Below are 12,368 nucleotides of genomic sequence, written 5' to 3'. Positions count from 1 at the left end.
TTTGGTTATTATTATTATTTGGTTATTATTGTCTCTGTGGAACTAAGAAGGTCATCGTCAGCTTGTGAGGCTGTCTTTAAAGCATGACCTCAAATGAGACTTATTAAAACAAATTATGTTATGCTGCACTCCCCAGTCAAAGTGGCCCATCCAGTCAGTCAGACACGGCCCTGACTCTCTGGTTTTAAAGCTTCACGTCTTCATTAGGAATAAAACAGGCTGCTGTGGGGGTGGAAAATGCTCCACGAGTGCTAAAAATGCTAAAAAATTAATAATGCAGTAATAATCGCACTTTAAGGATAAACCATTGATTCGGACGGCGCTAACATCATCTCTCATTTGAAACCCCGCTCTCTCCAGCTCCATTCAGCTCCATGGTCACTCCTCAACAGGAAGTGACGAAAGTAGCCACGAGCGTGACGAACGGCTCTTTCGAAAATACAACAAGGAAGTTACGGTTTATTGTGAAGGAAAATAATCGCTGGAGAAAAAAAATCTCCTAAAACCGGGGGTCCCTTCGCTCGGTTGCTGGGTGTCCGGGGGGGACGAGGTCACCGTGGACTTTCCCGAGAGCCCGTTTCCGATCGTCTCGAGGAATTCTGCTTGTAGCCAGCTAGCTAGCTAGCGATGAACACGGACGTGGAATTTCACATCAGGCAGAATTACCCGTGGAACAAGCTCCCAGCTAACGTCAAACAGGTACCGACTTCTAACGTTTCCTGTGGGTACGGAGAGAGGGGGGACACCGCAAGGGGAACCTGTCAATGTCACCGGGGCTGCTCTCTGTCATACTGGCAGCTGTCAGTGTCGCACTGCTCGCTCCCCGTCCTCTGCAGGGGCTTCACCATCCAGCCGGAGCCATAACTGACCATCATTACACTCCAGCTACTGAAGCCACACTGGCATCACATGACAGTTTGTTTGATTGGGTGGGGGTGGGGGGCACCACATGATTTTAGAGCGTGTATGTCACCTGCACATACGGCTTTTACGTAGTTGTGCCTGGTGCATTTAATGCTATTGAAATGTGCTGTTACAGTTTGTCAGTAAAATGCATGACCCCCCCCCCCTTCTCTTCTTGTGCCACTACGCCAACATGTCTCGGTGAAGAGGAGGTGGGTGGATGAGCTGTTTGAGCTGCTGCATCCTCATGCACCCTCTGAAAAGTTGGATTACTCATCAGAAACAGTGAGACTCCAGGGGCCCCTGGTGTACACATCTGGCCTGATGTGCACAATATAACAAGTTTTCTCTCTCTCAAAACAGCTTCAGATACAATATTGAGCTTATGCCCCAATTCCATTGTTAATTTTTATTTAATTTAAAATATCTTTGCTCATTTTTTGTGTGAGTTAACATGAATCCAGGGGCTACCGTGGCTCTAAAACCTGTGGATTACATCATGACTTTGACACATAAACTGTTCAGTGAGGATCAGACAGGTTATTGCTGATATCTGATCTGCTTAAGGTCATTATTGGTCCAATACCAACCGGTGTATTGGCCTTGTAAGTAACTAGAAGTATGCTGTAGGCTGTAGTTAGGTATGCGCTACCAAAGCACAAAATCAAGCTCAAGATGATGCTTCTTGTTTTATTACCTGCCTCCTAGCCTGTGTCAAATTCAAATCCCTCATTGCATCTTTGCAATTAATATGGTTTCACACGTTTCTCAACACATATGACATCACATCTAATAGCAGCAAATATTCCAGTATGGAAAAATATTTCACAGACAGCTGGAGAACAGGAGGTTTAAAAGAGGCACTGTTTGGTTTCACCCCCTGACACATTAATGTGGTCTCACCTGTGCATTTTCCTTTCTCTGCAGAGTTTGGGGAACTCTCAGCGCGAGTATGAGAAGCAAGTGCTCCTGTACAGCATCCGCAACCAGCTGCGATTCCGCAATAACCTAGGTGAGCAATATTACCCCCCCCTACACACACAGCAGTGGTAAACATACAGTGTGAGCGACATGATGTTTGAGTGTTAGATTAAAAGACAGACAGCGGTTTGTGGCAGGATAAATATAACCCCACCAGAGAGTGCTTGATGATGGGCAAAAACTTTCTCACCATACCACCTTGCAGAGAAACATACCCTAGTGCCATTTTATCATTGCAGTAAGACTTCTGATTTTATAAAAGTCTATGGGAAAACAGCACTAAGCTTCATGGTTCTGTGACCTCAGTAAACACTTCTCTGATGGAACTGTAATCCCACTCTCTGCTTTCAAAGCAAATTCAGCAAAACACAATGTTTATTTTGTAAATTATGGTCATAATTAGGAGGATAAACCAGGGCACGGCTATTGGATCCTGCTTGTCAGTTAGCGAGTGAGCATGCAGTGTCCTCTGGTTCCCAGTTAGAACTAACTTTCACTCATTATGCCAGGTTTCAAAAAAAGTTACAGCAAAAACAGTAAGCTCAAGGGTTAAAAATGGGACTTCACTCACCTGTGGGTGATGTCTTATTAGCTCTGTCCATGTTTTGTTCTGCCTTTGGTGTTGATCATAGGATTATCCTTCATATTTGTCCTGAAAAGGTAATATACAACTGAAAATACTTGTACTGTTAATAATCATACAGTGGCTAAACATGTGTATGTACCTGTATAATAAAGTGCATTATGTATTACATCGAATCACTTTAGTGATGTTGATGTTGAGATCATTTCTGTATGTGCACTCTGACTGCTGTTTGTTTTCTGAGCAGTGCGCCATGTGAGGAAGGATGAGCGCAAATATTATGAGGAGCTTCTGAAGTACAGCCGGGACCACCTGATGCTGTACCCCTACCACCTGTCTGACATCATGGTCAAAGGGCTACGAGTCACTCCGTTCTCGTATTACATAGGAATCATGGAGGTAAGCAACTCATGCTGCGTTGAAGAGTGCAATACCAGAGCATTAACTTTGCTCCCATTATCATAATCTCTGTGAACAGCCTCTCGTACACCTGAACATCTGTCGTTCTGTCAGTTCCCGTTGGTTTTAGAACAATGAGGCAGGTAAACCCAGAAGAACAGAGCAGACATACTTATTGTTCAACGGCAAAGGTTTTCTTATTGACTGGAAACATGCAGTCTCTGCTCATTTAAAATGAACAATGTCTTCAGTTTTTGGCATCCCTGGGAATGAGTGCAGGAACTGCAGGGACAAAACAAAGGAATCCAAAAGACCAATACAAGTAGAGGGATCTGAGCTTTTCACAGCTCCCAGCTGTTTAGTTCAATGTGCTTTTGTTGCATGAATAGTACGAGTATACGGCATTGTTTGGTACACCTGAGTAGATGTGCTGGATTATTATGGTCAGCCTGCATAAAGGATAAATGGGTGTATTGTCATTGGCTACAATGATTGTGTGTTAGTTCATTTTTAACCTAAAAGGTAAGATTGAGGACATCATAAGACATTGTGTAGCTTTAGAGAATAATATGCTATGTTTCCTATGTTCCCCAGATCTGGCATCAGTCAGGCACTAGGTGTCAGTCAGCGTCTAGTAAAGCCTCGTCTACCAGCTCAGGGAGACGCACGGGATTGATCCCAGGGCAAACACACCCGGGGAAAATCTTTGCTGTTTGCTCTGCAGTCAGTCTGGGCTTTGCCTGCACGACAGCTCACACTCACTGATAAAGCAGAGAGAACCAGTCTGTCAGGGAGAAGGGTTCTCCTTGACTTTTGGCATTTTCATTTAGATTGCAAAGACTGAGCCCTTGTGTTCACAGGACTGGAGATGGAAAATAATGCATTTGTAATTTGATTACTTCAATTTTGTGCCTGACTACATAGTTGGTGTAATTTCTTTATACAGCGTGCTCTCAGATGTATTTCCATTACCACAACTCTGTGTGCAGATACCAACTGTCACATTCGATTGTTCCACATTTAGTGTACTTCCCATTTCATAGGACAGATGTGGCTAATGTTCTTTTACCCTAACCTATAAATACATGTAAAGGAACAGCATTTATTTTTCAGCTCACTGAGAGGGGTTTCACCCACTTTCTGCTGCACGCTAAACCAAACTTGACTGAGCTTTAATTGTGACCACTAAATTGCCAAAGGCTATGTCATATTCTGATAATCCGTCTTAAGCACTTAATGAAAACTTGGAGTTGAAATTAGCACGGCTGCTCAGATCTGCTAATCCTGTTATTAATCAGAGACAGGGGACATAAAAAGGGGAGAACAAAATTAGTTTAATTCTTTTTTTTCTCCTTTCTCCTCTTTTTTTTTCTTTGCACCTCCAGGATATTATGAACAGTGAGAAGAGTTACGACTCCTTGCCCAACTTCACTGCAGCTGACTGTGAGTTTTTTTTCTTCTCTTCTACGCTTTTAAAATGGCTCGACTGTCTCTGGCTCCCCAACTTTCCCAGTTCTTGTTTAATTTTTTTTTCTTAGTGATTGTTTATTTTTATTATTGAATGGTTATTAAAGGATCCAGATTTTAGGAAGATTAGGGGTGAGAATAAGAGTCGGGAGCTCACTGGAGAGGCCCTTCAAACCTCTTTACAGATCTTTTTCGGTTGCGTGTCTTTTCTGTGCTATTCCTGGTGCGTATCAGTTCCTTTGTACTTGTGAGTGTTACCTGTATCAAAACTGGTCTCTTATTAATTTCTAACATGATTGACAGAAAGTTAATCAGCAGCTATTTTGATATTAAGTTAGTTGTGTAAGTAATTTCTTTTGGCAAACATTCATCCCCCCCATTTTTATTAATTAAAAACTGAATACATTTTTATTTTCTGTCATTTTTCACACCAAGCAGTTAATCAAGAGAAATAATTGGCAGTTTATTTTACTTAATTTCTATTTCTTTTTTCTATTTAGGGGAGACAGCTTGTGTAACACATCACATTTGAAAGATAAATTAAAGCAACGTGTCAAAAATGTTTCTCAGAAAATCTGGCTTTTTAAAAGCTGATGATAAAGATGAAGATTGGCACCCTGGCTTTTAGGCATGAGTAGCACATGTTGTTTGTCTCTGTACAGTTTTCTCGACTCATTTTTCTAAGTGTTTTTAGTGTGTTTTGGTTCTTGAATATTGGAGGTTTAAGGCTTCTTAGTAAAACTGCTGTTAATTCTCTCAAAGCCCAAACCCTGCTGTGGTTTTGTTGTTTTATTACAGGAATGCTTTTGTAACCCGCTTATTAAATTCAATAACAAACCTAAATAATTGCTTTGTGTTTCCATAACCAAACCAGAGCATTGCCATGGGGTTTTAATTGGCTGGTGTAAATGCCATTTAATTATAATGAAAATTGCTTTTCCCCCTAAAAAATGGCCTCATTTCTGAGGGCCCGCATTTCTGAGGAATGACTGTGGAGCCTGATTAAAATTAGTTAAAAGTCACGGGCACCGGTTGTGTCTTTGACTTTTAGTTGTCAGCTGAAATGGGCTTTGGTGTTGACTAGTGAGTGGCTCAGTCCTGGCAGTGCAGGACCTTCATGCCGTGGAAGCAGAAGGTTGCCAGCAGGCGATCGTAGCCGTACTCGGAGGGGCCTCACTCCACTAATCTCTCTGGAGGAGGTCTGGAAGTGTGTCATGCAGAAGTGGGCGGATGGAGAGGCAGTGAGAGTATGTGAGAGAGAGAGAGTTTTACGTGGGTGGATGTTTGCGTGTTGTGTCTGTGTCTCGGTGAAGCAGCAGGGTGCAAGTGTAGGATTCTGCGATCTTACTCGTTCTTGTTTGCGTTGGCACCTGTCCCAGCACTTTTTACTCTGCCCCCTGCAACCCAGCGCAGCACAGGGGAGAAGAGGGGACAAGGTGGGAGTTTTAGACAAATATGAATATTTTAGTGTAACATGAAACTTTTTGCTACATGGCCCAGAATTTCCTCAGATTCAGAAAATATGTGTTCGTTTGATTAGAGATAAATATGCATGCACACGCTTACTCTTGTTATCTCTGTCTGCTTGTTGGGGGATGGATTGTGTGTGTGTGTGTCTCAGGCAGTTGTATTGGAGAAGGTGTGTGGGACTTGTTTGGGATTTGTTTGGACTTGCACAAACTTTGAACAAACCTCATGAAGGTTTTTTTACTGAAATAACTTTTATTGAAAGAAGTTGGAAAAACACTAAAAAGGAACTGATTCTCAAACTTTCCTTCTTGACGAACTTCTTAGCTCAGTCTGTAATTACAAGAAGCCAGACTGAAAATTGCAGAATCATTGCAGCCAGGTTAGACTGGACAAAAGTACTGAGCCTCCTACACATTACACCTACAGGAGCTGCTCAGCCATGGAGATCCATACCGGGAAGCTCCTGGTGCACAGTTATTGTGCTGATGTTAATGTCAGAGGAGGTTTGAAGCTGCAGTTACTGATTCAGGAGAGCGTTGGTGACTTTTATGCACCATGTGCCTCAGCACTCTTGTTCCTAAAAACTTCCACGTTGCAATAATACCACTTAAAACTGACTGTTGAATATTTAGGAGGGAATAAATTTCAGAAAGTGGCTTGTTGCAAATCCAATAATAAAAGTACCACATTTAAATTTAGTGAGCTCTTTTGGGAAACTGATTCCTTCACAATTTTTGGTAAAGGCAGACTTGATTTTATACACCTGTGATAAGTTGACTGGCTCATGTTTCCAACCATCCCACAGGTCTAAGGCTACTTGGCATTGGGAGAAACCAGTACATCGACCTGATGAACCAGTGCAGGTCCTCCAAAGTAAGATGTCATTAACATGTATTTAAGGTGTTTTATTACACCTGTGGTGTTTTTAGTCTATTTAGGCGGAACGAAGCCAGGTATACTTTGCAATCTGGGGCCCGACAGTGTACCATAGATGGTTAGTAAAGTCACTACGGACTAGCAACTTGAATTAAAGGAAATTCTCCTTTTTGCTTTATTTACTTTGATTGCTCCGGACACGTCTAATCAATAAGCAGACTAAACAGTCACACATGGTTTGTAGTGACACATACTGGCTCACGTGAACTTTTTTTTCTCTGTGAAATGAAATCAAATGAAGCCAGACCACAGGAAAAAGCTACAAGTTAAACAAAATCAAACTACGGGTGTAAAAACGGCCTGAAAATGAGTCATAAGAGTGGTACAGAATGTATTTAATGGGTGATGTTCAAGTGCATTTAAAATTCATATTTTTAATACTATCATCTTCCAATCTGCAATTTAAAGTATAAAATCATCTTCACAGATGATCTTAACAGTTTGCACATATGGGTGCAAATTGATATTTCTTTAGTTTGTCCATCTTTGTAGTTGGAATATTAATATCTTTAACTTTTCTCACCTCACTTGCTAATTGCTGAGCCCTCTTTAATAATCTTTGTCTCCACCTTTAGAAATTCTTCCGCAGGAAAACAGCACGGGACCTACTGCCGGGCAAACCAGTCGAGATCTCCGTGGAGCCGTGGTGGGTGGCACAGACAGGCTACATCACCGAGGACGACATAAGGGTGCGACAGAAATTTTCTTTTTGATCTGTTTCAATTAAATAACTTACAATAAAATCCTGTCGTTTTTTTTATAGAAAGCTCAGTGTCAAAAATCACATATTTGCCTCAAGCTCTTTACAACTGTACTGAATACATACAGCGATGTGGTTTAAGGTACAGACAGTCCAAGGAAACCTGGGTGAACATAGGTAGGGAGGATGAGAAAGCTTGGATCCTCATGTTGGAAGTTTAGCATAATTCTGTCTGTTTAGATGTTTATTTGTCATAGGAAGGGTAGCATACGCATGTAGAGAAGAAGAAACAACATGAAATGAATGTAGTGAAGACGATGAAGAATTACCGGTGTAATGTTTTTGTTTTCAACCTAAAAAATAAATGAGAGAATAATTCTGGTGAATTTTTTATTCCCAGCTTTTATTGAAGTCCATGCACATTAATCACATCAAGCTACAGCTGTTCATGACATGAGCCCCTGCCCTGTGTGTATAGTTTCAAAAGATGGAAAACCCCCCAACAATTCTTCTAACAATTCTTTTTTTCCACAAGAAAAATGAAGAAACAGAAATCAACACATAATGTATAGATGGATTACCATGGGTGCTTTTTTTTTTTTAACCCTTTTTTGAAGTATATTTCTGTGGTACAGGTGTGCACTAATGTCATCTGTTTACTGGATCAACTTGCAGATCTGTTCTCCCGCTGAGAAGAAAGCCATTGATAAGATGATAGATTCTGGTCCTCAGCTGGCCGGATCCATGGAGTACAACGTGGTCTTAAGTGAGCATCATACTCAGTTCTATTTGCTCGTGCTCAACCATAAATTAGGTGGCAAATGTTTAAATCTTGTTAGTTGTTTATAGTAAGAACAGATCCAGTCTTACCTCAGTGTGTTGGACTGATTTTCGGAGGTGAAGCACAGGGATGAAGGTTGTGTTCTTGCAACTTAGATGTTAATTAGAGATCAGTTTGAGTGTGATGAACCTCTACACAGGAGTGCTGGTAACTGAGTGGCAACAAATAGAATAAAATGCACTGAGACGCTTTGCAATCTGAATACATGTAGATGTTCTGATGAGATTTTTATTGGATTGAAGTTTTTCCAGCATAATATTATTCTACTCTGATGAAGCAGTAACTGCACAGGTTCTGTCATAATATTAGGTTTATCCACATAGAAATAGCAACTGCAAATATACAAAGAGAGTATTTTATACTGTTTTTTCTCTGCTGTAGGTTTGTACAACCGGGGATTCATCTACTTAGATGTTCCCATATCTGATGACAGCTGCATCTCAGGTACACCTGTGTGTGTGTGTGTGTGTGTGTGTGTGTGTGTGTGTGTGTGTGTGTTTGTGTGTTTAAACATCCCTTCTGTTGTCTTCTGCTAAGAAACTTTGCTGTCTAAATATTGAACATAACTGAAATGTTAAAAGCTAAACAAGTATTATGGGAATGAATTTGCACTGATCTGAAATCACGTGTTATAAGGGTATTACAGACACAGTACTGTGCAAAAGTTTTACGCTAACCTGAGATTCTTTATGTTTTGCTTAAAGAAACCAGATTTTCTTTTGGACATTGGCAGCTTTTTCGCTCATTTTCACTCCAGTCCTTATAACTTACCATTTTCAGAGGAATGCTTGTGTTTGTTAAGCCAGTTAACACCTGATCTGTGAATCATTCAAGCACAAAAAAGCATCTAACTCCAATATGTGTCTACACATACCAGGCTGCTGTGCGAAGAGCTAATTTTAAATTGTATCTTTTGTTGTTTTGTTACTGTCAGCCTGTCTCAAAAACACTTCTTTCGTTCCCATTTCTATAGTCGAAAAATGAAAAATGTCAAACATGACACAGTTTGACAGACATAAAATAGTGTTTTTGCACCAACAAGATGATTCCCAAACAACTATTAGTTGAAAACCTGGCATAGCCCAGCATGAGATGAACAATATCTTCAAGTCATGTCTTTAAGAAATACGAAAAATCCAGCAAAGACCTGACACAGGACCTGACAGATGGCATTTCAGTTGATAAATCTACTGCTCACTGAAGCCTCATCAGAAATGGTCTCAATGGAAGGATAGCTGTCAAATAGGAGAAAAGGCTGAGGTTTGGTAAATTACACAAGAACTGGACTGAAGATCAGTGGGAACAGGTCTGTGGCGCTCAGATCAGCGAGGGCTTAAAACACGGTGGAGGCTCTGTCGTGGTAAATTGATGGAATTATAAATCAGATTTTGATCCACCAACGCAATTCCATCTAGAAAACATCTGATTGACAAAAGTTTCATTTTTCAGCATGACAGTGACCCCAAACACACTGTCAGTGCAGTAAATTCATAGCTGCATAGAAAAACACACATTGGGAAACACAATCAGGCATGCATTGGCCTCCCCAGAGCTCGGATCTCAACATTGTTGAAACAGTGTGGGATCAAAATGGGAAATGAGGAGGTCAGTCTACACGTTTGCACAGTACTGTAGTGTATTTAAAAAGAAGGCAGCGGAATCAGTTCTGTGTTTGAAGAGTTGCTGAACAGTTGTTGGTCACTGTTTGTGTCTTTCAGTGCCCCCACTGGAAGGGTTTGTCATGAACCGGGTCCAGGGTGATTACTTTGAAACGCTTCTGTACAAAATCTTTGTGTCCATCGATGAGCAAACAAACGTAGCAGAGGTAGGCTTTAGAAATGTGTTTCATTACCCTCTGGCTGCTGCGATCATAGTGAGAGAGTGTGTGTGTTTGTTTATTGATCAACATTTCAACCAAACCCTTTTTTTCTGTCTCCTGATCCTGCCTCCCTCTGCGCTTCCCAGCTGGCAAATGTGTTGGAGATCGACTTGGACTTAGTGAAGGTAGGCATCTGCTCATCCTACTGTAACTGAAGTGCAGTTTTTCAGAAGAGAAATGGGGAAACGGTAGATCTGAGAAATATGTCTTTCAAAATTTTCACAGAAAAATGCAGAAGTGATTTTCTGCGGTTCCACTGTTGCTTTAGAAGAGATTTGTTAAACGTACTTCTCGCTTCTCTTTGTTTGCAAAGACACATGGCAGAGCAGCGTTTAGACTGAATGAAAGAAAGGGAGCAGCTTGTTTTGAAAAATATGTTTCGCTGCATTATGTTTCGAAAAATAGGAATTTGCTTTTCAAGGATGTGACGTTGTTAAATTTGGGTGATGGCATTTTGTCTGATAAGCAGCTATCACATCGCATTTTTGTTTTCTTGGCATTTCAGAGACTAACTCTGAGGGGGGAAAAAAGCTTTGATAATATGTAGCCAAGTGAGGAGACATTTCAGCACAATTTGGCCGTTTCGGTTTGGATACACACTCACGCAGACGTGTACCTGAGCGCCACGATTACATCCATCATGACCCATGACTCCACCAGAGGGGCTGAGCGGCATCATTCCTGTTGAATTGCTGCTCCGGTTTGACCCCCCCCCCCCCCACCCAGTTTCCTATTCACTTTCTATCAGGCACGGACCTAAACTCTGCCACAGTGTTATGACCTTTTGTGTGGAGAGCTGCACTCCATCATCACTCGGTCCCATCTCATTGGTGCAACTGAAAAGCATCACTTAGGAGAAGTGGTTGAAGGCAGCGATTTAAAGCAAGTCTCCAGCAGAAGGCCTGTAGCTTCTGAGATGATTGAGATGTCTGAGAGGTCTCCATTGTGCAGAAACTTTTCCCATCCTGACTTGAGTTTGAACTTTCCTCCTGTGCAATAACCACTTTATGGCCTAAGCCATTTGAAAGAAACTTCCTCCCAGGGCCTCTTTTGATATGATAAGAGGATGACTAGTTGACCTCCGCTTGCACCTCTCGGGTGTAAAGGTGTGAAAAGCAATCAAGCTCACTATGCTCATGTCTGAGTAAAAGAGTTAACAGCATGGCGAGTTGATGACTGTAGAAGTGGAGGAAATAATGAAAAGGCCAGACAGCTGTACAGTACTACCTTTCTTTTTTCTTCAGTGTTTGAGACCAGTTGAGTCAGCAGCCAGTAATTGCTTTTTTTTCTCTCCCCTTTTTTTTAAATAGATCCTACTGGGCATTAAAAGAGCATCATCCAAAAGACTATTCAGATTGCTTTTAGTCACTTTGAGACTCTCACAAGGCATCTCTGCTTACAGTATAATTTGACAATGTAATTTCAAACCCTCTTAAAGCCATTCAAACTGAGGGGGTTGGTTTTCTTGGGCTACACGTTTTTATGACATTTGTCCATCTTTGCACTGAAACGGTTGACTTTTTTTTTGACTATACAGTTGTTTTTTTCAGGATTTTTAATTTAACAATCAGAATGCTTGTTGTTTTTTTTCCTGTTGATATGTAGATTAAAATGTTAAATGAGGTCTAAATTAAAATATCTTGCTAATAAACTCTTTAAAAGTTTGTAATTTGTATGGATATAACTGCCTGAACCTAGACAGCGTAGTTTTGAGTTACACTTACTACTGCAGGGTGGATTTCTGTACTACAAAAGAAAATTTAGTCAGAAAATGTCAGCGGTAAAGCTAAGGGCGATGTCGTCATCAGAGATTGCACCATCGCACATGCGGGAAGAAATGTTTCCCAGAAGAGAGAGATAAAAATACCAAATTTTCTGGTGACGGTCTCAAGACATTTTAGAGCAAAATCTGTAACCCACTTTTCTTCTTTCCTCACCTTATTATTGCAACTCTCTCTCTGTTGTATCACTATCACACTCAACAACCACTTCTTTAGATACACTTTACCAGCACTTGGTTGGACTTCTTTTGCTTTCAGAACAGCCTTAATGGCAGTAAAGGGGTTGACATGGTTAGCAGCAATAATCAGATAGGCTGTGTGGTGTTTAAATAATGCTTAGTGGGTCTAAAGCATCCAAAGTGAGCCAGAAAGTCTCCCCCACACAATTACATCATCGCCACCAGCCTGAACCCTTACAAAGCAGGATG

General features: G+C 41.1%; 1 protein-coding gene across 2 annotated transcripts in view; it reads left to right on the top strand.

Annotated features, from left to right (window-relative positions):
- Positions 1-400: 400 nt before the first annotated feature.
- fam91a1 (family with sequence similarity 91 member A1) overlaps positions 401-12,368 on the top strand; it is a 29,598-nt gene continuing 17,630 nt past the window's right edge. For both annotated transcript variants that reach the window (XM_031729393.2, XM_031729391.2), the window contains exons 1-10: positions 401-699; positions 1,831-1,915; positions 2,715-2,866; positions 4,252-4,309; positions 6,609-6,676; positions 7,315-7,428; positions 8,115-8,205; positions 8,662-8,724; positions 9,999-10,105; positions 10,246-10,284. In XM_031729393.2, the coding sequence (XP_031585253.1) occupies positions 628-699; positions 1,831-1,915; positions 2,715-2,866; positions 4,252-4,309; positions 6,609-6,676; positions 7,315-7,428; positions 8,115-8,205; positions 8,662-8,724; positions 9,999-10,105; positions 10,246-10,284 (849 nt within the window). In that variant the 5' untranslated portion in view covers positions 401-627. The remainder of the gene's footprint in view (positions 700-1,830; positions 1,916-2,714; positions 2,867-4,251; positions 4,310-6,608; positions 6,677-7,314; positions 7,429-8,114; positions 8,206-8,661; positions 8,725-9,998; positions 10,106-10,245; positions 10,285-12,368) is intronic.

Source organism: Oreochromis aureus, linkage group 22, assembly GCF_013358895.1.
Source record: "Oreochromis aureus strain Israel breed Guangdong linkage group 22, ZZ_aureus, whole genome shotgun sequence".
NCBI lineage: Eukaryota > Metazoa > Chordata > Actinopteri > Cichliformes > Cichlidae > Oreochromis > Oreochromis aureus.
Note: the sequence above shows the minus strand (reverse complement) of the source record. Positions and strands in the feature narration are given on the sequence as shown.